The 26,877-nt window shown below is 40.3% G+C and overlaps 2 protein-coding genes and 1 long non-coding RNA gene across 5 annotated transcripts; 2 read left to right on the plus strand and 1 right to left on the minus strand.

The window, feature by feature from the left end:
• The first annotated feature begins 692 nt into the window (after positions 1-692).
• Positions 693-4,687, plus strand: map2k2b (mitogen-activated protein kinase kinase 2b). The gene is made up of 12 exons (XM_041068100.2): positions 693-954; positions 1,471-1,605; positions 1,711-1,921; positions 2,025-2,171; positions 2,297-2,374; positions 2,578-2,629; positions 2,713-2,837; positions 2,988-3,201; positions 3,294-3,346; positions 3,479-3,540; positions 3,678-3,723; positions 3,858-4,687. The coding sequence occupies exons 2-12, from the start codon at positions 1,511-1,513 to the stop codon at positions 3,966-3,968; spliced, it is 1,194 nt and encodes a 397-aa protein (XP_040924034.1). The 5' UTR covers positions 693-954; positions 1,471-1,510; the 3' UTR covers positions 3,969-4,687.
• A 9-nt stretch (positions 4,688-4,696) lies between these two features.
• Positions 4,697-21,520, minus strand: LOC129603318 (uncharacterized). Its single transcript, XR_008693088.1, has 4 exons — positions 21,389-21,520; positions 19,653-19,828; positions 15,125-15,257; positions 4,697-5,886 (listed from the first exon to the last, which is right to left on the minus strand). It is a non-coding gene; the product is annotated as an uncharacterized LOC129603318 (long non-coding RNA).
• tcf3a (transcription factor 3a) lies at positions 8,086-26,607 on the plus strand. Of its 3 annotated transcripts, none has more exons than XM_029133113.3 (20): positions 8,087-8,599; positions 11,158-11,254; positions 11,552-11,624; positions 15,167-15,240; positions 16,071-16,140; positions 16,763-16,803; positions 16,915-17,050; positions 17,187-17,236; positions 18,539-18,638; positions 18,946-19,082; positions 19,214-19,358; positions 19,492-19,550; positions 19,665-19,743; positions 20,516-20,592; positions 20,675-20,848; positions 21,402-21,513; positions 21,664-21,793; positions 23,491-23,732; positions 24,057-24,200; positions 24,301-26,607. In XM_029133113.3, exons 2-19 carry the CDS (start codon positions 11,201-11,203, stop codon positions 24,191-24,193), a joined length of 1,890 nt encoding a protein of 629 aa, XP_028988946.1. In that variant the 5' UTR covers positions 8,087-8,599; positions 11,158-11,200; the 3' UTR covers positions 24,194-24,200; positions 24,301-26,607. The 3 variants fall into 3 exon arrangements, with proteins under 3 accessions (XP_028988949.1, XP_028988946.1, XP_028988947.1); XM_029133114.3 differs by lacking the exon at positions 23,491-23,732 and adding an exon at positions 22,025-22,263 and having other exon boundaries at positions 8,091-8,599; XM_029133116.3 differs by lacking the exon at positions 11,158-11,254 and having other exon boundaries at positions 8,086-8,599.
• The last annotated feature ends 270 nt before the right edge of the window (positions 26,608-26,877 follow it).

The raw sequence follows: 26,877 nt of genomic DNA on the forward strand, positions 1-26,877 counted from the left end.
GTTGCTTTTATATTACGCTCTGTTTTCTGTTCATTGTTAATGCACTAACCTTCCAGGAACATTTTCAGGTGATCGCCAACGTCGCTGGTTGTTGGACATGTGCAAACCTAAATTAAATCTATTGTAGTGAAAAAAGCAAACATCACACAAAAAGTGTCAAAACATAGAAATGCAGATAAAAGAGGCATTTGGTGGTTTAACATTGAACTGTTTTCACGATGAACATGAGGGACATTGCATTAGGTGAGATTGAAGTCAGGTGTCTGGAAGAAGAGAGAAACTCTGGGGACATCTAGTGGCTGGATGCAAAACAACAGAAAAATCTAGAAAGTTGAGAAAAGCATGACACTGGAAAGTAAGAATGTCGGACACAGAAACACTGAACTTTTGTATGAACAATGTATCTTTAGTTTATGTTAAAAAATCATCAAATAACACAAACAAAACTGCAGCGAGGAGCAACAGTGCTAGACTGTAATGCAACTATCAGAATGGAACCACAAAAAACGTGGAGACTGTCGGTATCCGGTACAGCAGTATTAGTTGAGCCGATGTGCTGTCGTGTGTGCACGGATGATCACAGGCAACGCACATATATACCATACAGGGAAATCTGAACAAAACAAACTAATTCACCACACGTCGGGAGCACTTCAGTCAGGCGGACTGTCAATTCGTGAAATATCGCGAGACCTACTTCACAGTCTCACCGAAGTGTGAGTGCTCCTCCTTGGCTCCTGCTGACTGCGCCGCGCCCCCGTCTCTGCTGTGGAGCCCGAGTCCCGGTGTCTGTCTGCGCTAACCTCTCGCCTGCAGTCTGAAAGAAGGGGCAACGACTAACTAAGCGACTCCATAGTCTCATCACAGTGGGGACTCTGTCTTACACAGGTCGCTGGGGAAACGACACTGACAGTAAACAAACCAGTCGCTCGCTACCAGCTCCTGGTTAATGCGGTACTTATCACGCAGGAGAATGAGCTGTCACGCAACAGCTAGCAGACGAAGTTAGCCAGCTAGCTAACGTGAGGTGCTGCTAGTGATGGTTCTGTTTCAGAAACGTTGGAGCTAGCTCAGCTCGGACTACTGTGAAACTGATTTACGTCATGTTGCTGTGGCGACCACAATGTTGGCTATCTCGCTAACCTCTTTATGTACTGTAGCCTCTTATCGTTTGAAACAACTAACGTAGCTTACGTTAACTTGACGTTAGCCAACTAGCTAACCTCAGATTTACACTGCCAGTTCCCTTCAGTCGTTTCCAGTTTCACCAGTGATGTTGTAGTTGAGGCGAGGTTTACTAACAGTTAGAGTCCGTTCAGTCTAATTGAACCATACTCATTCAGGTAATTAATTAACTGTCAAGTTATTTTAAAACGGACCAGACCAGTTAGTCTAAGAAGCATCTACGGGGTAATAACTTGATTTAGCTGCCAGATTATTGCATTGAATTACTGTAAAGTGTCATTTTAGCCTGGAGTAACTGTCACTGAAGCCTACGGCATATAGACATATGAGCATGGCTCCTAAAAAGAGACCAGTTCCCCTAACCATTGCTCCTACTGGTGATGGATTATCCACCTCTGCCAGCACAGATGTTGCATCAGAGTAAGTCCTCTAACTAACGAACATGAATATGTTCTCATTTTGGGCATTAAACTATAAAAATAGCTATTTGTGCGGCCGTATTGATATGGTTTTGCATTTTCTTAGAGCCAGTTTGGAAGCACTTAAAAAAATTCTGGAGGAGTTGGACCTGGACGAACAGCAAAAGAAGCGGTTAGAAGCTTTTCTTACGCAGAAGGCCAAGGTGGGCGAGTTGAGGGATGACGACTTTCATCGTATCTGCGAGCTTGGGGCAGGCAACGGAGGAGTCGTCAATAAGGAGTGTCACAGACCGTCAGGAATAATCATGGCCAGAAAGGTCAGCTAAACTATGTGTAGAACTATTACCTTAATTAATGATGTGTGGTTTTTGAATGCAACTTTTATTTTATACCCCTAATCCAAACCATTGTCTTGTTCAGCTTATTCATCTAGAAATTAAACCTGCCTTCAGAAACCAGATCATCAGAGAGCTTCAGGTGCTTCACGAATGCAACTCTCCCTACATTGTGGGCTTCTATGGAGCATTTTACAACGATGGCGAAATCAGCATCTGCATGGAACACATGGTGAGAGATCGCTTGCTCTGTGTGTACCTAAGTAGCTTGAGGCCAGTGTGTGTTCTCATTGCTCTGCTCCATTTAGTGTTTTCTATTGCAAGCTGTATTTTATGTTGTGTTGTCGCCTTGTAAAGGACGGTGGCTCCCTGGATCAAGTACTAAAAGAAGCAAGGAGGATCCCCGAAGAGATTCTTGGCAAAGTCAGCATTGCTGTGAGTTTATGATATGTGCTTCATTGTATTAATGATAAAGTTTAGTTTAGATAAGCATTTTCACTAAGAGTTTACAAAGAGTTTAAACACAGACATACATTGTGTACCTGTAGAGTTTTCCTGCTTGTTTGTGTTATATTTACATTAGGATTTATTCATATTGCTGACATTTATTTTTTGACATGTATTTCTTTTTATTACAGGTTTTAAGAGGACTTGCCTACCTGAGAGAAAAGCATCAAATAATGCATAGAGGTACTAGTGTCTATTTACAATATGTTACGCATTGTTATAGATGTCCATGTAGGTCGGGTTATGTAACCTGCTCTTTATCTTAGATGTGAAGCCTTCAAACATACTGGTCAATTCGCGTGGAGAGATCAAGTTGTGTGACTTTGGTGTAAGCGGGCAGCTCATAGACTCTATGGCCAATTCCTTTGTTGGAACAAGATCCTATATGTCGGTATGGTCTATTAAATATGCAATGAAAATATTACTCAATGTTTGCATACTTCACACTGTACTGTATAGCCTAGCATGTAAAATGTATTTAATGCTTAACGGTACATAATGTGTAATGCTAATTTTGCATTTTTGTGGGATGTTAATGCAGCCTGAGAGATTGCAGGGAACCCACTACTCTGTGCAGTCAGATGTGTGGAGTATGGGGCTGTCCCTTGTGGAGCTGTCAATTGGACGCTTCCCCATCCCTCCCCCAGACGCTAGAGAACTGGAGATCATCTTTGGACGCCCCATTTTGGACGCCATTGAAGGAGAGAGACACGGTACTTCACCCAGGCCCAGACAGCCTGGTAGACCTGTCAGTGGTGAGCAACACAAAGACCTAGCATGTCATTTAGGATGATGAAACCTGTTTCTCAGAATATTAAGCCAATTTATTGTAAAACTCCTTTTCCAGGTCATGGTCCTGCAATGGCCATCTTTGAACTCCTAGACTACATAGTAAATGAGGTAAGAAGGTCAACAGAGACTAAAATTTTTCCATATTCGAAAAACTTTGTCTTCCCATTGTTAAGTTAAAAAGGTATCAGTCTGTAACTGTTGATATGACGCCATGTTCATTTAACTCTCTCTTGATTTTAGCCGCCACCTAACCTACCACATGGTGTATTCACCTCTGATTTCCAAGACTTTGTAACAAAGTGGTAAGACAACATTTAAACAACATACACATTATTTCACAATAATAAAAAACAAAACATGTAATCTTGTGTTTTACAGTTGACTTAATAAATGAAAAGCTTTTTTTCTGAAAGATTCTTGTCTCTTCGGTTATTTTCAGTCTCATTAAGAATCCAGCAGAAAGAGCAGACTTGAAAATGTTAACCGTAAGCATGACTCAAGTATAAATTGAAAACTTGCCTTTATACCTTTTATACTACATTCACATGCAAAGCCCTTCTTAATTTTATTCATAAAGTTTTTATTGTCTAATAATCAATGTGATTATGTCTTGTTACAGAACCATACATTCATCAAGAGGTCAGAGGCAGAGGAGGTAGATTTTGCTGGCTGGCTTTGTAGAACCATGGGGCTGAATCAGCCAAGCACTCCCACACGCACTGCTGACTAAATAGACATTCACAGTAGGTAAAAACTTGGGGAAGCTGCTGCCTGAAACTTTACACTCCTCAAAAGGCGTTTTGTTTCCCACATCCTCGCTCAGGTGTGAACCCATAAAGGGGCAAGATATGAAAACTGTTTGACTTAAGATTGTTGGCGTCTAAATCAGTTGATCTCATATCAGGGTTTTGTTAAACATGTTCAAATTTGCTACAAAATGAGCCCTGACTCTTTTGTTGCCAACATGGAAAACAGTATTCTTTGAGTTAAAAATTAGGATTTGTCTAAAAATCTAAAACCTTCCTTTCATAATTGGAGGTCTATTAAATATAATCTCTTATTGAGCCATGTCAACTCTTATACTGAAATTCCTTCATGAATTGTGTTGATGCATTGCCATTGAACGCGGAGCATTGCTGAAGCATTTGTTTTTTGTGTAGCTGTCCATTAGGCTTTTGTTAATCTACACCCACACTGCAGTCACACAGACTGTTCATGCTGAGGCCAAACTGGAGAAGATACGTCTCAAACAAAGAGAAATCCAATAGCTTGATTTTGGAGTTTTATTTTCAGCTTTGTTTCTTTTTTTCTGACTAGGTGATTATGTCTAGTGCGTTTCATCTATTGATGTAATTTATTTCTATATATTATTGAGGCGATCACAGTGTTGAAGAACATTTTAGCATGACCCTCGTATAAAACCACAAATAAAAATGTTTCAACCTTTAATGTCCTCTCTGCTCTGTGTTGCAGTGTCCTCAGTTTATCTGGATGCCATTAGCCAGAAGCAGCTTTTATCCTTTGAGCCAATTGCACTCAGCGCTTTCCACTAAAGCAATAATAAATTATTTGTGACATATGTAAAAAATTGGAGATATATTCACTTAAAAATTATTCTGTATTGCCCAGATTTTTCTTACAAAATAATTAGCCTTGACTTTTTCTCTCAGTAACCAGAAGGGGGCATCTTATTAGGTTGTGGGCTCATGTCATTTCTAGCACCCCTAACATTTTAAAACATAGCCTTCCTGAGTAATGTGCCATGTTCAATAATAAAACCACATTAGGCACAGTGAACTAAAGCAGTGCTAGAAGCCTTGCTCCTCTTTTTGAAAGACAAAAAATGGTTTTATTTGTTCAGCCAATGTCCGTAGTAATAATGAAATGTCTCCCAGTGATGTCTATTAACTCCAGTCTGACAGCACTAGTTGTGAGAAAGACATAGTTGCGCTGTGAGGCAACGCTCAGATTATTCTGAGCAATGTTGATGGGAGGGGGACTGCAGCAGCAGCAGAAAAACAGCAAAGTCTGCAGTCATTAATATGCAAATATGCAAATGAGAGGGTAATTAAAATTGGGCGTTTGTCAGTGGCTCTTTGATTGCTAATGAATTCCAATCTGCAAGAAAGGGGGAGGGGATGACAAGCTAAAAATGAAAATGTGTTTTTCTCTTTTTCTTGTTAAAACATTAAAAAATACAAAAATAAAATAGAGTAGAGAGTCAAACAATAAATTAGCCAGCCTTTAATTATAATGACCTTTAGAATTTACTATAAGCACAACACAACTTATATGGTGCCATAGCACCAATAAAATCAACATAGGAGAGTCTGAGGGAGGATATGAGGATATGAGTTTGAGCCAAGACAATTAACCATGCACACAGTCACTGAGCATTCAGCACGGCAGGCTAGAACCACCGCAGGAAGGTAGCTCCATTTCTGCTCATTAAGAGCGATGTGACTGACCCCTGTTGGGAGAGATGCTCAGGTATCCTGGCGGGGGGTGAGCAGTGGCAGCATGTTGTGTGTCACGAACAGTGTTATTTAGATATTTTTGGCAAACGGGGGCCTTCAGTTCACACACATGAGCACACACTGCTGTTATTGCCGTTCCACTGGTCCCTTGATACGTGCACGTCTTCCTCCCTGGCAGGTGAAGTGAAAAGATGTATACATGAAATACAAACAGATTTAATGGTGTGAAGAATGGGGCCAAACAGCTGCTCAAGTCACCTTATGGCATCATGACTTCCCCACAGTGCTGCAGCTTTGAATTTAAACACTGGGCACAATATAAATGAATGTGATACATGGCCAAAAGTTCACTAAATGCACACTACTATCTTACCTGAATCAGTGACAGTTTGTTTATGTGATACATCATCTTTCATGATTCACTAGAATTTATTATGTAGTATGAGCAATCAAAATAACTGAGAGCTGCCGAAACCCCCCAAGCTCTGCTCTGTTTGGTGGAATACATTTGTGTATGTGAGAATGTGCAGAGGGGGGGGGCTGTATTTTTCACAGGAAACAGGAAACCAGAAGTCATAACAGGATGCCCCAGGTTTTTATACTGTACCTGATGCGTGGGTGGCTGCATGGGGGTAACCCATTTACAAAGCTATGGTTCTTGAGTTGAAAAGAAAAAGAGAGCCCAGGAAAGCGTGGGTGGAGAGGAGGGTGCACACTTTGGGGTTAAGAAAATGGTGTTCCACTCTAAATATAGCTTTTTGTGTGTCTTCACCTTACCATGAAGCGTTGATGGTATTTTGCCTCCATGCAGTTTGTCCTACTTTTTAAAAGGCAACCAAGAAAACAACGTTTGATGTTTTGTGTGGAGCAGCGATATCATCACTTCCATGACATATACATGCGTCGCCTTGTCCCAGGTGTACTACAGGAGCGGCACAAGTGAATCTCACTTTTGTCACAATGAGGCTGATGTGTTCACACTGACTGAAAGCTTCATTTCCTTTTTGAGTCGAGCTGAGTTGTACCCCTACATTGCTGCACATTTAAATGTACACTTCTTTTTAAGATGCCATACAAAGCATGTATTGTGTTTATGTAGCTGAGTATTCTGTGGCAGTGTTTTCACATTTATTTACATCCAAAGGGATAACATAATAACCAGTCTTCAGTCCCAGTGTTAATGGCATACAGGTGTGGGCTGAACGCGTGCAATGACTGCTGAGCATGTGTGTGCACATGTTTGTGAACCGCAAAGTGGATGGCTGAGTTTTCTCGTAAAGGCCGGCACAGATGTTATTTAGGTTGTTTCCCCTCAAACCAGTTGAGGTTTTCTCCAAAAAGTCTCAAAACAAACGCTGACATTAACTGCAGCCTTGCTTACATAACCACGAAAAGTACAACTCATGAAAAACAGAACCAGGGCCATTTTTGTAAACTAGATGCTGGGTCTTGTTGTAAAATCAGTCCTTTGATTCAAGTTTAAGTAAAGGAAGTTGCTCCACTGTGGTGTTTTTTTCCTCTGCAGTCAACATGTCAGACTATATTACAGATGTTTTTCTCCATACACAATCTCTAAAAGATAAAAAATATTAATGATAATTGAAATTAAAATACATTAAAAAATCTATTTTCTCTCCAACATAATAAAAACAAGTATTAGATAAAAAGACTATTGCAAAAACATGGTGATATGCAATAACTGCAAATCACAAACACCATATGCTTATTATTTTCATTCTACAGATATAACACAAGACAAAATCTATCTTGCAAACATTGATTTGTTAATATGTAAAAGCTTTTAACACATTTAACAAGCAGAAAATACAAGACATTCAAAGTGCTCAAAAATCAATAATGTCAAGAAAATATACCTTTATGATATAAAAAATAATAACAATCATAGGATGTAACAAACACTGGACAGTAAATTAATATGTATCTACCTAGTTCAGAAGAGACGCTTTTTTATCTGGGTAGTTAAATTTAAATTAGGTTTTTGTCGGAAGGTCACGATTCATTGTGGTATCTTAGCTGGATTCTTAAGTTTATGGTGCTAAAACATTAGCATAGTATTAGTTTCACTGTGTTTTACAATTGCAGTTCTCCCATCATGAGGCATCATCTCACACATCATACACATATGGACATTTCTGCATCTAAGTCACTGTTCGAGAACAAACTTAAAACGCAAGCGAACCCACAGGCAAAACGACGCGGCCCTAAAGGTCGATGCTGAAACCTCTTTGGGCGCCCTACTTGTCAATCAAAATTTCGCCGCGTGTAATTGGTCCTTTCTCTGATATTATCATTCCATCTTCTACAGCGCCGTCTATTGGGCTGCTGTCTTCATCCGCCGTGCGACATAGATCCTCGCGAATCGGGTTCTCCAATCATTTTGTCTTCCAACCACAAGTAGAAACCAGTGACAATTTGGTGTATTTGCCATAGTGGGCGCGTCGATGCGAAGACTGTCGAAAGCTGCTTCGTGTGTTTATTCTGCTTTAGTTGAAATTGGACACCGCTGATGTTTCAACGTCCATGTCCTCCCCGTGGGTTGTGCTGCGGAGTGATATTCCTTTGGAACCCGACAATGTGGAGGCTGTTAAAATGTCTACTTGGAAAATGAAATGCTTATAATTTCTCTAACGCCGAGGAAACGGAGTTACACTAGAGTTATGGTTCGTGTTAGAGACGCGTTTTCAGTTTCGTGAAGAGGACGACACCGTGACGACTCGTTGGAGGAGTGGTTCATATTGTCTCTCCACATCTTCATCAAGCCCACAGTCCGGACCACGGGGGGAAGGATCCTCTCCCTAACTTTGTTTTTTTCTCCACTCCAGACGTTCATTTCTCTCTGTTGGATGCCTCACCAATAATCCAGGTAACCGTGTAAATAAATACACATTAATATCAAGTTTATGCATGTCAAACTTAAGTTGCCTGTCACGTTGGTACCGGAGTAATAATCAAGTTTTAAGCGCCTCGTTCAAGTTGGAGTGTCTGCGCCGGGAAGAGCGGGGTCTCGCGTCCCCGTCCCTTCGACCCGAGCGAGCTCGTTGTGGTATTATTGGGTGTTCGTAATGCGCTGGAAAACACTTGTCTGTTCACTTCAGCGGGCTTCAAACGCTACGGCACATTAGCCATTTGCCAGCCGGAGGATTACGCTGGTACCAGCGTGTAGCTTGTCTACGGACAAACGCGTGAACGTTAGCCGTTAACATGGGCAGACGCTTTCTTTGATAACAGGCTAAAATGGCTCTTTTCTGTTTTCTTGTTATCGTGCTTGTGTAGTTTTCACCAAACACGCCTAGAACGCTGTAAATGGCACACGTAATCAAATTAAGACATTATTACAAAATCTAAATCTGAAGTATAAGTTTGGGGGGTTATTATTTTAACCCCCCTCCGCTTCTACCAGCAACAAACCACGGCTGCACCAAGAACGCAGCCAAAGCCTCGTTTTCTCCTTTCTCCTCTAGGATAAAAAATAATTTCTGACAAATTCCCCGAACAAATACGGTCGCTTGTTCGTGTTCTGTCGTGTTTTGACGTCTCGTTTCCAACTTTGGTGGCCCGAGTCTTTTGTTCATCAGCGTCTCATTCTCCTGCTCGACGTGAGGGCAGGCAACAGGTCTTCGGTCCTTTTAAACGTCCCGCAGGCTTTTAACCACCCGATGAGACGTGATGCGCACGGTTGATTACAGATGCTTGATGCCGGGCACGAGATGGATGTTCTACAGCCATTTCTGCGTTTAAACCTCTCCCCAGAAGCACAGGCCGAAGGTGGGGGTGCTCGACACCAGCGTGTGCAACTTCCATTTGTTAGGAGGGGCTAACTCTTATGCCCCATTTTGACCTCAGCTCACTGGGGGACAGAAATGACTAGGCCGTGTAGTATCACAATCTTTAGATGATTTCTTGTGTATTGGCACATTGGTCGCTCGTTTTTATATCATTGTGTTACTTAGATGGCTTTGCTCTTAGACTTGATCTAATGTTTAGTCCAGACAAGTTGAATTATTAGGTGTTTTTTTTTAGTTTTTTAAACAATACTAGTAGAAGTAAGTAGGTTTCACTTTGTAGACCAGTGGGTGATAATTCTGTAGCTGCCAGGAATTTGTTACATAGCTGAACTATTGTTTTCAGTTTCTACTGTATTTTGGGGTTAAGACGTTTTTAGTCATGCCCCAAAAGTGATACTGTATTTTAAAGTGGGTGCAGTGATGTCATCTCAGTGAGATCTCTTAAATGTCCTTCTTGTAACCTCCTTTAATGGTCATCACTCTAAAGACCTGCATCAGCCACCTAATTGTTTTAGTGTTTATAAGCTTTAGTGTGTTTTGTTGTATTGTTATTCTGGGCCTTTTGTTTCTTCAGTGAAAAAGCAATGGGCTCCATCGCACCAAATAACACAATCCAGTGTGTTAAGTAAATGGTAATTCCTAAAGGTAATCTCTTGTTGACTCACTGTCGAAAGTAGTTGATAGAATCTTTGCGGTTATGTTTTTTGTTTGGCATCAGAGTGTGAGAGTGAATGGGTGAATGAGAAGAAGTGTAAAGCACAAGTTCGGACCATTTACATTTTTTGTGTCATTGATTATACATGAATTCAGGAGACCTATAACAAGCAATGGTGACAGGTCTCTGGGGCCAGTGTTTGTTTTTACAATAGTGATTTACATTTTTAAGTTTGACTTTACATACCTATTGCCATAGACTGGTTTTATTGTACAGTCCACCATCCTCTATTACTAATCTGCATGTTTTTCAAAAGGTTTGTTAATGTAGATTGGTTTTTGAGGTACAAGAAGCCATGACTAAGCTGACTAAGACGTGTTGTGTAGCCTGTGGCTGAGCAGTGGTCACATAGGTTAGATGTGGCCTACCAGGAAACTGATAACCTGATCAGTAATCTTATAGTCTCAGGCAAGGATGTGCAACCAGAATGGGAGTTTTAGTTTATCGTTTAGACATTTGTAATTCACACATATTTGTGTCATTGTTGGCAGATTCTACCAAGGCTGACAGAGCGTAGGTGGATTGTAGTTTGTTTTTGGTATTGGTTTCGCAACGTTGGCCTTTATTTGTATTGGTTATGACACTCCACTAAAGACAACATGTTAACTAGGCCTTGTGTAAACCTTAGTCTGATTACGTAGAATACCACATGCAGATTTTGTTGCAAAGCTACCTGATCGGACTGTTGTGTCCGTATATCTGAGCAGTTACTGGTGAATAATATGTCATAACCAACAGTAGCTTTGAATGCACAGGTGAACACAAGACCTCATCTTGAAAGGAAACTTCCTTTACAAGTACTTCAGTGAAGCGATATGGGAATATTTAGCTCTTTTGATATACATTTTTGTTAGCCAGGCTAGTTAACATTTTACAAATGGCCAAAATATCATTTCATTTTCTTCTTACCTCTGCTTGTAGTTGCTTGCTGAGACTGAAAAGGCCAAGTGAACAGCAGCAGAGAATGGCTGCAGTGGAAACAGACAAGGAGCTCAGCGACTTGCTGGATTTTAGCGCGGTAAGATCTTTCTGAAGATTGATTTTGTCGAGTTTGTGTTCTAAACAGATTGCTTGGAGATGAGTTAAGTGTTATAATAAGTCTTGTTGTCCAGTAAGGTGAACTGTAAACCCACCTGGGCATGTACGAATGGGTCAGAAGCTCAAGGTTTCTAGCACGTGTCACAAGCCTGTTGCTGTAGATTGCTCTAAGGTCCCTGTGACTCCCTGTTAAGTTTTGAATAATAAAAAGAGCATAGGACTCAGAAATGCCCTGGCCTGCACTGGTTTGTTTACAGTTTCATTCCTCTCATTTTAGATGTTTGAACCTCCAGTTTCGAATGGCAAGAACCGGCCAACTACTCTCTCCAGCAGTCAGTTTGGAGGAACAGGTAAGATATTTACTCTCCCTCCTTTTTTGTTTTTTCACATTTGGCCATTTGTTCTTCCATTTCTTTTAGGTATTCTTTCTTTCTCTGTCTCTTTGTGTTACTTCTTTTAGACTGACTACATCATCCATCCAATTTGCAGAATTTAATCTGACAGTAAAATATTATTATTTTTGTTCTCTTTTTTTTCTTTCAATAATGGCCGTGTTGGTTGTTCCATGGTACATCTTGTGACTGTAAATCAGGCCAGTTATAGGCTTCTTCCGGTCTGTACATCACCTTCGCTCACAAGGTGTGTTTTAAATAGTAATAGAAAAGGAAATTCTTTTGAACTACTTCTCATGCATTTGCATTTTACATGTTAATCGAAACTAGCTCAGTCAAACCCATGTTATGTTATGTTATGTAGATCAGGCTTAGGCTCTACTACGCTTCCTCATACTCGCCTTGAAGATGTCTCTTCCCTCACCTTCTCATCTCTTGCCATTCAGTTATTTAAGAACAATCACTAAAAACAGGGGCTGATGGGAAGAGCTCAATTAATCTCCAATTAATGTATGTGTGTGCTCACTTGTCCTGTAATCTCACACCCTATTTTTTCTATTCACATAACTCATTTTTACCAAGGAACACTCTTGTAAGCTCTGTGGGTTTGCTTTATATTGCAGGTTTCTAGGACATTTTCCAACGACCTAATATACAAAAGTTAGAAAGTTTCAGAAATGTTGGCTATTAATCTTTATTCCTGTAGTAGTCGATCAACTTCACAAACCTCTCTCCTTTACCCTTGTATCTGTAGAAGTACAGTCAGTCGTTTGGCTGGCGATAGATATGAAACAGGATATTGAACCAAAGATAAAAGGTAAAGCAAGCAAGCAGCAGCAGGGTGGAGTATGGGGGCTCTATTTTCCTCTATTCTCATGAGGGCCACTTACATATGCTTTTGTCAGGGTGAGGTGTGTGCTAACAAAAGAAACACATTGATGTTAGCAATCCAACAGCTGCTGATGGCATTGTCTTCATCCTTTAAATTAAACTCCACCCAACCAGTATCCTATGGGTATCACCTCTATGATATAGAAGTTGAATGAAAAGTTTCTGTTGGGTGTAATAAACTATTAAGTGTGAGGTAATGTGTTGTGTAAAATTTTCTTGGTGAATGGAAAGTAATAGCGTTATCTTCAAGCAGGGATGGCTAACCCCGTTTTCTAGAGTTCTATACCTACTGCTGATTGACTGGATCAGGCTTGTTCAGAAGTGGATGTTGCTGGGTTAGGTACTCAGTTCAGAACCTATACTAAACCCTCTGCTCACTAGATTATATCCTACAACACGCCCAGTAGGTTGAGGTGATAGATGGAGATGTTTTTAGTTGTTGCTTAAACCTTTTCATCCAAATTATGTTTCTTAGGCTAACTTGGTTAAGCTGTGCTCCTCCCCTTTCTGAAGAGCAGCTGTCGTCCGTTTCCATATAGAGTCAGTCAGATATTTTATTTCCCCCAGAATGGTGAAGGTTTGTGGTAGTAGAGGTTTAGGAAGTTTGGCTGTGCTTTCAGCGATGATAACATCTTTGCTCTTGCCTTAATATGCCTGTGTAGTTCCTTTCACTAGCCGGTTAAACTCATTTTTAGTGCACTTTCATTTTTTGGTCTCTGGAAACTGAGAATCCTAAAATATATTTTTAAACTTTGGTATGGGCTGAAATGCAGAAGGGGGATAACTTTCAAATTTGCATGAAATGTTCCATTTAAAAAAAGACAGATAGGACTCGTAAACTAAAGCATTTTAAAGCGGGTTTGCTGTTTGAATGAAAATGTCATGGCACGCAATGTTGTGAAAATGTATAGAATTTCCTAATGTCAGTGCAGAGACATTGAGATTCATTGGACTCTGTTAGGCACACAGTGTTGTAAAGTGGTGAGAAGTCTCTGGTGACTCATAGGTTGAAGCAGCCAGGTCTGTGTTATTGTACATTGTTCAGTGTTTCATTAACAGTTTTCCCTCTCTTGGGATTGATTTGACATCATGCTTTGTGTCTGTGTGACTCACTTTGTCAAGGGAAGGAAGAAGGTATGAGGACTAAAAGGAGCATGAAGGCGGCACTTAGTTCTAGGTGCCTGAGGCAGTGTTCTTGTAAAAACGAAGACATGTCTGCATGTTTGGTCAGTGTATGTGCTGGAGATTTGCTCATGAAGCCGATGACTCAAGCTGACTGTCTGTTCCCAACATTTCTTCCTGTGTAATTATAGACTAGCCAAGCTTAAAGGGGAGTTGCATGCTGGGAGAAGTGCATTGGGGTTCACCAGAGAATTTGTCGGATGTTACTCACCCTTTTGTTCATGTTTCTCTTTCCAGACCTGGTTGTCTGCATGAGTACTTTATTATTCAATGATTTCTCATAGTTTTAGTCTTCTAAAGCATTTTTCTGTAGTAATTTGTGTAACTGATTTACTTTTTCATTTCTCTGTATCATTAATCATGAAAATGAAGGTGTCTTGCCAGTGAAAATTGGCTTCTTAGTTGTGCCAATATATAGAGGGTCTACTTAAATCAGACTCTTTTTAATGCACAGTATATATATTATTTCTGGGTCATAAAGGTGTAATGTTGCTGCAAACATGAAACTTTTTTGTTTGGATTTACGAAACCGATGACTCAAAGCGAAAACAAATGTATTTTCTTTATCATTTTTGATTGCCAAGCTGCGTCACAGTCAGCCATAGAGCGGGGACAAGACACTGTCTCCTTCATCGCTCATTCTGTCGGTGTTGTGTGTGCATAGATCACAGTTGTCACGGCAATCTAGCAGCTCTCAGCGCTGTGGACCCATCACTCTGTTCTGCTGCTGATCCTGTCATGATTCTAACCCGCCTCTTCCCCCCTCCATCTCCTCACCCCTCTCCGCTTTTTAATTAGACAACAAAACAAAAATATGAATATTCATAGAGCGGGGCTTCATTAATATGCACAATTATGCAAATCGGTACGCAATTAAGCTTCAGCTTTCCCCCAGAGATGCTGTATTGCAATATGAGAGGAGATCGAGAAAAAGGGGATGGGCAACAATTTCTGCTTCGCCAATTTTTTAAATCATTCATTTCACCTTTCTGCAAAATTGAGATCTCTAGAAAAGAATGGTGTGTGTAAAAAAGAGATCTTGACTTTGTGCTGTGGCAAAGGTGTAGGCCAAATGTGAGAGAATAGATGGGTGATGAATGACTGTTGCCATGGAAAATGTAAAGGAGCAGAGTGGGAGAATGAAGAATGTTGAGGATGATTCTGGAAGGCTCATACTGAGTGTTAATTATTCAAACTTCCTACAGCTCCCATCCACACTATGTGACAGCACTGTCACTATTCTGTCTCAGTGTGAGCTGTGAAGTGAAGATCTTTAATGGAGGTTACTTTAAGCAGCCTGCAGAACCTGAATCAAAACAGGTCATCATACTCTGAAGTTGGATGTAGTTTTCCAAAGCATAAATCCCTGTTGGGAGTGTGCCTACCTTTTAGTGGTTATAGACCTAACCCAGTTCTTTGTCTTTCAGGTATAGATGAGAGGAGTGGATCCAGTCCCTGGGGCCCAGGAGAGCAGAACAGCCCATCGTTCAACCAGGGAAGGGTATGATTTACCTTCACCTGCAACCATATTTAAACTACATGTCATGCTGCTTAGCAGATTCGTACCTGTATTTCACAACTGGTCTAGATAAACACCCGATAAACCTGATAGATAGAAAAGTAAAACTATATTTACACTGTTTTAAGAAAGGATGTACGTCAGAAGCAGCGACATTCCGCTACCTTATATCACTGCTCACATGCTAATGATTGGTCAGCCTAGTTTCTTGTCTTGTCCAAATATTGCATTCATTTACAATCAATATATGTATTCATATTTATATTTGAGCAGTGCTGCCATTGGCCCATGATATAATTGAAAGAACAGAAGAAACACTGCAAATGATTAAAACATCAAATGTTTTGTAACTATCCTTGTCCAAACTACTGCTGATTATCCGAATCACCTGAAAAGCATTACTTCTCTTCATCTGCCCCTACTCCACACGTATCTGAACTTGTATCGTCCAGCTTCTGAGAGACTGAACACACCTGATCCAGGTCATCAGGAATGTGTTGGATTGACATAGGTGGAAAATAAGCAGAACAGTGGTTCTTGAAGACCGAGTGTGCGAACCACTGCATTAAAGTGACATGCTTTATGTTTGTCATACACTTAGCCCATTTTATTTTGTAAAATGTAGTTTTTTAAGTATGGATCTGGACATTTTTATCGTTAATGTACTATGAGAATAGGTTTGTGTGATTTATGGAAAGATTTATTAGAAAATAGCAATACAGTAATCTTGTGTCCTAGGGTGTTGTCAGACTGGTTAATATTCATCAATTCAGTAACTTACATAGTTGTTGTTCTCTTTTCTCCCCTGTCAGGGTTATGTAGAAGAAGGCCTGTACAGCGAGCAAGATGGTGTGGCTCCCATATTTGGATCAGGGATTGTTGGTAAGAAGGTTTAAATTAAATTGTGCTGTTTAAGAACAGATTCTGAAACTTTCATGTCTTCTTCTGGGTGAAGCCTTAGAGAATCAGGGGAACTTTAAGCCCTGTGATTCCAATATAATAAGACTTGTACACACATTTGTATAAATGGCCTGTGTGACTGGGCTAAAACAATGAACTGTTTGTTGGCAAGAGTACCCATTCACACATTAGACAGTAATGTACTACTTTAGGACACACCATATTTATGGTTTGAGGACGAAGCATGAAGGGAGGATGTGGAGGAGGGGTTTGTTCAGTGCAGAACTGGTTGGGGAGGTGTAAAGGGCACCCATGCACAAACAAGGCTGTCTCTTGAGACTACAGCGCCCTATAGCCTCCTCTGTTTAACTGTCAGGGGAGGGGGCAGAGGTTCGGCACAATTGCCCCTGAACCATTTATAATGGGGCCAATTTGTTGTTGTTTTGCTGACCACAGCCATAAACACTCCATATCACAAACATTCACACAGCAGATGGTAGATACCCAAACTTAGAAAGGGGAATAGCCAGATTGTGATTTATTATTGACATAAAGGGCGTTTTTAATGATTATGACCTGGTTTTATTTTCTTATCTATTAACAGGAAAGGTTGAGCGAGGATCGTACTCATCGTTTGCAACGCAGGTAAATCAGTCAGAAGAGCACGCACTCTTCATCTTTTCATTTTCATTCATGAAATTTCCTACATGTTATTATCCATTCTAAAACTGTTCCTTTTCTTAACCTTGTCTTTAGCCCAACTTCATGCCCAATGAGATACCTCTGCCTAGTCCCGATGCCCTCTCTCCAACTGGCCTGAAGTCCAATACACAGTTTTATTCCTCACTTGAAGGCAGCAACCCTCGCAGGCGGCCTTCACAGGACCCGAATGGTAAAAATGGCAATGCTACTGTTACTGATTTGATTTCAGAAACTTTTCTTTGTTCTAATTGGTATTTAGGCTTGTGTGCATCGCCGCTTCTCTTGTGTGGGCATGAATGATTGTGTGAATTCCCCTCTTCCCTCAGAACCACAGCCAAAAAAGATCCGGAAGGTGCCTCCTGGCCTGCCCTCCTCGGTGAGTGGTAGCATTCAGAAGTGCTGTAGCCATGTACTGCATAACACTCCTCATAGTGATTCTGTGTGCTTAACACATTTTGCCACTTTCCACACGCACACAGTTTTATGCCTCTCCTTTTCTTGTTGAGCAGCAGGACAACTGTAATACAAGGCATACAGCACTTACAGCTGCAAATCTGCACCAGCAGTGTATAAAGGAAAACAGGAGAAAGAAGCCACACATTCAACCAGTCACTCATTTGCAGCGTGTATTTATAGTGTGTTGTATTTGTAGGCCCTGTATTTTACGGCCACATTTCTTCCCCTCTGCCAAGTAAACTCGTTAGATCACTGGAGAGAATTCATTCTGGGGTTTGGTGGTTCTCACTCCACCTCATTTTTTTCCTCCCACACTCTCTCTCTGGGCACCCCATTTCCTCCTCTTCTCTGTTTCTTCCTTTCACCCCCCCCCAACTTCACTTCTTTCTACCCCCTCCACCCCCCCTCCCCCCTCCATCACCATGAACAACAGCCCTCCCCTTTTCTCTCTCCCTCCCCCATGCCTCTATCCCAGCTGCCAGTGGAGTTGGCTGCCGTCCAGAATTTGGCAGATGGTTCAGTAATTAGGAGTGCATCTCGCCGTTCCCTCTTCTCCTCTCCCCTCTTTTCCCTTTTTCTTTTTGTTTAATCAAATTACAGAACTCAACTTCAGTCGATTTGGATTTGAGTTTTTGGAGGCACAGTTTGATACTTTGTTTCACTGACCGTAGACTCGATTGAGAAGGATATAATTGTTCAAAACATTGGTGCCTTTATACTAAAAAGTCCACAACATTGAACTGTAGCTTCCATTATATGCTCAAATGTGTGTGTTGGGCAGAGTGACTTGTGTGTAAGTAAACTAATGTCAGTAAGCATTCTAACAGATCAGTTCTTAAAGACTTACTGAAATGGTTGACAGAGCCCAGTACATTCACTGCCATTCTGCATTCAGTACATAATGCTTCATTCTCTAATTCTGCAGAAATGCTACGTTGTAAAAGTCTGTCAGATGATTTAAGTGCAAAACCAGGCAGTAAAAACACATTCAAGTAATGAATGATAATGAGCACAATCCTTGAGAAACCAGTATTCAGTGCATATGTCCTATTTTATGTTTTTAACTTTGATGTTACCCAGGTTCACATACTAATTTTGAAGAAAATTAGTTCATCCATCCAAGCTGAAATATATGGATACTGTATGTCAATAATGCAACAAGTTAGATATTCATTAGAGCTGAAGTAGTGTTTTAAATCTGTTTTCTTTGTGTTTACTCCAGGTTTATGTATCTGCCTCAGGGGAGGATTTTAAAAGGGACAATGCTGGCTACCCAGCCTCAAAGGCAGGAAACATCTACCCACCACCTTTCTACATGCAAGGTTAGTTTAAAGTTTTATTTTTTCAATGGTTGTGTGGTTGTGTATCAAACACCTGCAAAGTTCATAATCAATTTTGCTTTGCAGACAATAATTAAAATGAGTATTCTTATAAGAGTGCAGATCTACCTATTGAACATGCTGTAGTCGTATCCCTGCCTGAGTGCTGAATGCTGCATCATGGCTGAATGAAGTCATCACAGTAATGTGACATGTCTCATACGTGGCCTTAATTGTCTTTTCATCCCCTGTGGCTGGTTATGCCTCGTCCTTCTTGCTCCCCCTTCATCTTCTGGATGCCCCATAACAGAAGGCCTCCACCAGCCCTCTGATCCATGGGGCTCTGCTGGGTCGATGGCTCAGCCTGGTTATTCTCCTATACTGGGTAACTCCCCCCATCTGAGCCAACATGGTCCCTTCACAGCCATCAACCCCCAAGACAGACTGGTGAGCTCTGCCTTGACACTTTTTATTTTTATTTGCCTACAAAGAGAATAGGGTCCTGACATGTGTTGACCAGTGCATCACTGAAGTCTTCTGTCTGACTGTGCCTTTAAACGAGTGTCTGTCTTTCCAAGAAACGGCACCCACTGCCTCTCTCACCGCAAAACTACCCCCTACATGGAAGTGAAGTCAATGGGGCTCATCCTGCAGGTTTTCACTCCAGCAGCTTCGGAGTCCACAGCCACACACCACCTATTGCTGGCACTGAGACGATTATAGGTAAACTCTAAAATAAGTTTTGTTTTTTTGTCACATTTGTTTTTAGTGGTTTATGCAGTAGCGTCACATTCATACATTAGGTTATTAGGCATTGATGCTGACTGAAATGTTTTGTGTCCCCTCCTTCATCAAGCCAATCGTGGAGCAGTACCTGGGAGTTCTGGAGATGAAATTGGAAAAGCTTTGGCATCTGTAAGTACTAATGCACTGTTTTAATTCAAAACGTTTGTGTCTTGTTCTATTTCACAATAATGGTGACATGGTAAAGTGTGTACAGAAATAAAAAATATATACCTTTCTGTTCAGATCTACCCTTCAGACCCACACAGCAACACTTTCTCTCCATCACCATCTACTCCCTCTGGCTCTCCTCAGGCTGTGTCAGGTGAGTGAGTAGCTGCAGTCAGTTCTTCCTGTGCCTCAAGGTCAGCTGGCTGTGGTTGTTTTGTTTGCTCAAGACAGGGTCTTTCCTGTTATGCACAGAGGCGATTAAAATCTTTAAAAAAAGTATTGTTTTCATTCTGATTAGGCAATTGTAACAATGTTACAGAAAACAACAGTACAATGTATCATGCTTGTGGTCTTAGCAAGATTTAAACTCTCATTATGTTTGTATATGTACAAAAGTTCTTTAATTAATACGTTTTTAGCTATCAAGGTTTTGAAAAAAAAGCACCGATACCCCATCCGAAGTCTAAAATTTATTGGATTTAACAAAGACACACACTCCACCCAAAAATAACAAATGAGAGAGGAACAGAAAATACTGTAAAATAAAAGAGGTGGCGTCACTTCCCTATTTATCTTATCTTACATCAAATACTGGTGCAAGGTTTGAGGGAACAAAGAGTGCTATGATCCAAACAATTAATATAAAAAGGGAAAATACAAATTCAGTTAATGTATAAAGCTCAAGTTCTAATTTTATGTGTAGTGTTTTTGTTTTTTTTTTTTTAATATGCTTGTCATAGTGTCAATTTTATAGTAACAACTTCATGTTTATAATGTCGTGAAAACTAATAATAACTCATGCTGCATTAAATACCAGATGTATCGATGAGTAAAGGTGTAATAGAATTGTTGAACTTAATAATATTGGATCAGTTTACACAATTTTGAAAATAGTTTCTAAACCTTTAATATTTATTTATTTCTAGGCGCTACATCTCAATGGACCCGGTCCTCTGGCCAAGCCACTCCTTCACCCAGTTTTGATGGTGGAGTTCAGTCCTTGGTAAGTCGTTGTCTCTTCTATCAATGCTAATAGATGACTGATTTCTCATTGTCCATCATTTTTCTTTTTTTGTTCTCTGTAGCCGAGCAAACTGGAGGATCGTCTAGATGAGGCCATCAATGTTCTTCAGCGTCATGCCAGTGGACCAGGAGGAGCAGGACTGGCTGAAATGCACAGTCTGCTCTCATCTGGTTTGGGGTTACCTCCAGGTTTTAACAATGCAGCACTTGGACTCGTCGGTCGTATGTCTGGACTGGTAAGATTGGTGAATGGTAGTACAGAAAATTTGCTAAGAAATTACTTTACATTATTTGAGTAAATCAGAATCAGATGTATCACTGTTTTGTTAGTGTTTGTAGAGGCTGTTGGGAAACTGATGAAAAGCCAATCAAAGTTATCTTTGTTTTCTTTATTTCTCTTCTTGCAAGAAGTGAAGAACAAAGAAACGGCACAAAGTTTACTTTCCAGTGTGTAGTTCTAAAATCTCTACCTTGATTCCCTAACAACAATAGAGCTATTAAAGGGAGGCCCGAGATGTGACATCTTATCTGCACTGACAGTTTCAGGGTCACAGCCCAATTTGGTGAGAAGTGTAACATAGAAAACCAAGGTGTTCATTAATTTGATCATTGCAGCTTTATGCAATGAAAACAGATAGGTCAAGTCCTACATTACGAATTAGATTTTATATATATATATACATACATATATCAAAGTTTTTTCACAATACTTTTTATATAGTAGATTCCATTACAGTGTTTCATATATCAGCTAGTTTACTAAGAAAGTGTCTTACCATTATCTGTAAGGTCTCCAGTCACCATGAGGACTCTGTTGGCCTGCCCTCTAGTGGTCCTCTTTTGCATGGTCACCATGTCCCCACATCTGTCCAGGGAGGCTCACAGCCTGATGCTTTTACTGGTGAGACCTTCAGTTTTTCCTCAGTTGACCTACTGTTTAGTTTTGCTGAATACTATGCTGTAAGGTGTGTGTGTTTGGGTGTGTTTGCGTGTTTGTGTGTGTGTGTGTGTGTAATATATTCAATGTCTTTGGCTCCTCAACTCTGTGCAGGCCTGTCTGGTAGCCTAAGCCGTTCCAATGTTGCTGAAATCAAACCAGAGAAGGAAGACGATGAGAATTGTTCCCTTTCCACCAAGTCAGAAGATGACAAAAAAGACTTAAAATCTCGCCTGCGGACAAGGTGCATAAAACATTATTTAATGTTCATGTGGCAGCGTGAAGGATTTCATGGCATATAATCCAGCAATAGTTCAGCTACAAACACCAGAAAAGAAAGGATCAAACTGTAATATTGCTGTCTTTGCTGCAGTTTGAAACCTTGTTACACAGCAAAAATCAGAGGTAATATTCAGTCAACTGTTTGCAAACTGTTGTTTCTTTCATTCCTCATCTGCCTATGGCTCTTCACTAGTTTGGATGATGAGGAAGATGAAGAAGATCTGCCAGTGGAGATTAAGGCTGAGCGGGAGAAAGTGCGGAGGTTGGCAAACAACACCCGCGAGCGGCTGCGCGTGCGGGATATCAACGAGGCTTTTAAGGAGCTGGGCCGCATGTGTCAGCTCCATCTGAGCTATGAGAAGCCACAGACCAAATTGATCGTACTGCAACAGGCCGTTAACGTTATACTCAACCTGGAGCAGCAAGTCCGAGGTCAGTGGGTGTCCAGGGAGGAAGGAAGAGGAGGGGAATTGCCTATTTACAAAACGCTCCCTAATGGCTTCACTTTCCGAGCTCTGACATGTCCTGTTACTTGTTTTAAATCTTTTGTAAAAATTTGTGGCTGTTAATTTTTTTGTGGTAGACAATTGGTTCCTCCTCAGTACAACTAAATTAAATTGGCTCTATGAAGTACAATCTACAAGTGATGAGAAAGTGAGGACATGGGGTAAAGTGAAGCTGAGTGACTGTTTGATACTCTTGCACATTCTCAGTTCATCTTCTAACATTTTTGTTCACTTGTAACACATACAAACTGTCGGGCCCTGTCTTACAGCTCTGTCTGTTTCCATTGTCTCATGCCTTGACTGGATTAACATCTCAGTGTATTCATGAATTTTTTTCCCACCGTTACCTCACTGCTTTTATTACAAGATGAATTCAGGTATTCTGTATTATAGTGAAAACAGGGCAGTCTGTTGTGTATTAACTTGTCTTCAGCTTTGTTGCAGTGTCTGCTGCATGTCCCGGCCTTTCGAGCATCAAACTTTTCATTTTCTGTTTTTCCATTCCACTTTCCATTCTCTTCGATTGTCTTTTTACAGATCGGCAACAGTGACTACCTTTTCCTCATATTCAGATAAATACATCTCCTACTGCTGATGTATTTAACATGATGCCCCCAGTTGATTCTCTATGCTTTTTCTCTGTGGCTCTATCTGTGCTACACTTGGCAGAGGGTGTTGCTTCCTCTCTCTCCCTTTCTTTCTACCGCATCATTCTTTATTATGCTGGACAGTCACTATATACCCTCAACTTCCATCCTGGACCCCAATGATTCTAAAATTAAATCTCTAAATCTAAGTTGGTTGGTTTGCCGGATAATGTAGACTTTCTGGCGGACAGTTGAATTGAATAGACTTCTTTTCTTTAGTTGAAATAATTTTTATAGATTTAGTTTTTGTTTTCTACTCCTCCGTTGTTTTTCACGCAAGTCTCGCTCCACTGGAATCTTTTTCGGCAGTTTCACTGGTCTCCTCTAAAACTAAGAGGTTTAAGTTAATGTAATGCTTGGACATTTGGAAAAGCTGTTCCAGTGATAGAACAAGTACCAGACTTGTTTTAATGCAGTATTATGCTGTGGATTTCTCATAGGTTTAGTGAGGGTTGTGATTTTGGGTTTGTTAATCAGCCCCTCCAACCTCCCCCCTGTCCTCCCAGCTGCAGTGATGTCTCTGTGACTGATGAGAACTTGACCGCTGAGGAGAAGGAGCAGAGGGAGCGCGAGCGTCGCCTAGCTAACAATGCTAGGGAGCGGGTGCGTGTTCGTGACATTAATGAAGCCTTCAGAGAGCTGGGCAGGATGTGTCAGGTCCACCTGCAGAGCGACAAGGCCCAGACCAAACTTGTCATCCTGCAACAAGCTGTTCAGGTCATCCTAGGCCTGGAGAAGCAGGTGCGAGGTAGGTCAGCCAATACAGAAAGGTCTGATCCACCTAGACAACCAACCTTAACCGGTCCACCTTAATATGCTCTCACCTGCGGTGCTATATTCTTCTTATTCTCTTTGCTCTCAGCCAGTATAATTTTGAAATCTGACCAAAAAGGAGAAAGGGAGAATATTGGGAGGAAGTATATCCCTGCTGTTCTGCCAAACATGTGCAAAACTCATCCTTTCATTTTCCTGTCTTGCTTTTCCTTTTGTCTATTTCTGGCCTATTGTGTATTCAAAAACCTTCGTATGTTTCAAATTACAGCCAACTCTTTTGCATGTTTTTCCCCCAAAGAACGTAATTTGAATCCAAAGGCTGCCTGCCTCAAAAGGAGAGAGGAGGAGAAAGTGTCGGGTGTGGAACCCCAGATACAGCTAGGCGGGGGTCACCCTGCTCTAGGGGATGGACACAACCTTGTGAGCCATATGTAATTCTCAGGTAAGTCCTCAGGAATTCTGCAAATTATGTAAGAAAACCTTGTTTTTTGTTGCTTCTTCAAATTTTCCTGTTGTAATATCTTTTGTTCTCTCTCTTTCAGTTCTTTTTGATTGTACAGCCCTTATAAGACGTGGCCTTAATCCATCCTTGTCATGCATCTCAGTGTGTGATCATCAAGTTTTGGAAGCACACATTCACAAACCTCATTACCGACAAAGCAGGTGGCCACATTCCTAAGTAACAAGCAGACGCATACTGAAAAAGATTCATTAATATTTACATGACGATACTTTGAACCAAGGACACTGGTTGGAAACAGTGGAACTCTGTCATGAGGACATTGTTATGGTCATGTTTTTGTAAGACATTTTGATAAAGTCACTTATGTGTTGGGGAGCAAAACTTGCTTGGATCAAATAAAATCCTTGGAACAATTGCTCATTTGAGCAAAGTTGGCATTTGTATCTTTTGATAGTTATTGGCATTCCCATATAAAAAGAAGGTCTTCACAAGTAAGAGTTTAATATTACTTGGTTTAGGTCAAAATAGCCATTATTGTTATTTTCTAATTAAAATGACTGAAGTGTGTTTGACATATCCACCTGCTGACTGATTCTTGGTATGCTGGTAATTTTGTCAGAATTTATTTTTTTATTTTATTTCTTGATTTATAAAAAAAAAAAAAAGCCCACAGTCACTGACTGGCGGTTTGAGGGAATTGTATATTTCTTTGTGGATCTCTGGGTCTTATCTCTTGAAGTGCTGTACACGTTATTGTGACTGCCATGCGAGTGGATGGGAAGGACTGATCAGTCGCTGACATGAACATGAGCAAAGACTCCTTGCAAAGGCATGATCCTCAGTGAATTTGTAACATGAATGCCCTAACCTTCCCTCTGTTAGGCCATCGTGGGATATGGCAGATGTCATTGCTGTCATTCCCAGCCACATGGTCAGTACAAGCCCTCTGACTCTTATGCAGAATCCCTCTGCCCACATTAAAGAGACACTGTTACAGCATGGATAATTTTCTTAGTGTAAGAAATTTGTATAGTGGTAAATAACATTTTCCTATGAGTATTGAAAGGGATCATAAGTGTTACCGCTACCTACAACATTGACTGACTTGGTTGTTGCTATGTATTTCGTTTATGTTTTCCCTTTAGAACAATTGCAAAGTTGCCTGTTGTAAGGATCTTCCTTTTGTAGAATTGTTCTTTTATTGTTTTTATTCTTTCTATTTTATTTTTTACTTTGTAAGATAGTTGTATGTGTTTTTGTTTACATTGTGTTTAAGTCCACTCTAGGTTTAGTTTTCATGAAGATGAGGTGTGTTTTGTGACACATGCTTGGAGATGATCTGGCTGTAACATCATATTGTGATAGTTTATTTTCTGCCTGTTTCAGCACCAACCTATCAGGCCAGTTGTAAAGGATTGTTTTGGCAATTAATACAGTTTTTACTGAAATATTCTTCCAACACACTCTTTTTCCACTCCTACATGCCATTGATTGATTCATTTGAACAAGGGGCTATAGGGGCAGTCTGTACAATCTGCAACATAATCATAATTATGAAGCATAAATGAATACAAAAGGGTGGCCTTAGTTATTTTCTTGACTTGGGAAGTTTTGATAATGGTTACTCACCAGTGCCTGGATACTTCCCTGCTACATGGTTGATGATGTTGCATTTAAGAATTTATAGGTTGTAATGTTTTTATGATACAGATGTTAAAAAAACACATGTATACTTCGGTTAACTTCAGAATGTCTCAGAACATGTAAATGAAGAATTACACTTGTTGATGCTTACTGCTACAGTCTCTGTCATTAGATGTAAGCTAACTAATAACCTGGTTTACAACTTTGACACTGAAAACTGTACTTAATCTTTTTTACTTTCATGTACTGATTCTGTTAAATATAATTTTGTCTTTAACTGGCATGTGCATTAATATGTATGTACAGTTACATGGATTGTCTATCAGAGTCATCATTTAAAGCTGATACGGATATGTAACAGTATTTGGTTTACCTCTTCTGTCATTTTGTCACCTTCGCCCCATGGACTAGCCCCAAGCATTATTTTCTTTTTACTCTTTACTTAGAAAAACATGGTCTTGTTGTGAAATGGAGACTCGCTACTGAAGACTTGCTTTTTTTTTCTTACATGGAACATAAGTGTCAAACCATGTACTTGATATTGTTTGTGAACAAACCACTTCTGGCCACCACAACACATGATCTGCTACATATTTCTGTCTTCACTCATATTTGAGGACATCTATGTAGGCTATGTCCTCAAAGTGCCTCCACTTTCCTATTTTTTATATATAGTAGATATTGAGGACTGTTGTGTATATAACAGTAATGTAGCAATAAATGTGCCATTTTTAATAACAAACCTGTCTGACTCATTTTAATTATTTTTCTTTTTGTGTGAAATGTAGTACATTGGCTCAAGTTGATAGATCTCATAATATTTTAATAAGTTACTACTACTAGAGTACATGTGTGGCATAAACATTACAGGTACATTATATTAGAAACAAACAAATAATTAGGCGGCTGATTATAGCAGCCTCCGGTCTTGTTCTTCCTTCAATTTAGTTAATTGTAATTTATCAATACATGTAAATTTAAATTGACAGATGTATCTAAGAGCCAGCGATAT

Source organism: Betta splendens, chromosome 17 (genome assembly GCF_900634795.4).
Source record: "Betta splendens chromosome 17, fBetSpl5.4, whole genome shotgun sequence".
Lineage (NCBI taxonomy): Eukaryota > Metazoa > Chordata > Actinopteri > Anabantiformes > Osphronemidae > Betta > Betta splendens.

Excerpts from the sequence above, each read along its gene's own strand:
- tcf3a (XM_029133113.3), top strand. The coding sequence starts at position 11,201 with ATGGCTGCAGTGGAAACAGACAAGGAGCTCAGCGACTTGCTGGATTTT. Across the intron at positions 11,255-11,551 it reads ACTTGCTGGATTTTAGCGCG|ATGTTTGAACCTCCAGTTTC; the intron begins GTAAGATCTTTC and ends CTCTCATTTTAG. Across the intron at positions 20,849-21,401 it reads TCGGTCGTATGTCTGGACTG|GTCTCCAGTCACCATGAGGA; the intron begins GTAAGATTGGTG and ends ATTATCTGTAAG.
- map2k2b (XM_041068100.2), top strand. The coding sequence starts at position 1,511 with ATGAGCATGGCTCCTAAAAAGAGACCAGTTCCCCTAACCATTGCTCCT. Across the intron at positions 1,606-1,710 it reads AGCACAGATGTTGCATCAGA|AGCCAGTTTGGAAGCACTTA; the intron begins GTAAGTCCTCTA and ends GCATTTTCTTAG. Across the intron at positions 3,724-3,857 it reads CAGACTTGAAAATGTTAACC|AACCATACATTCATCAAGAG; the intron begins GTAAGCATGACT and ends GTCTTGTTACAG.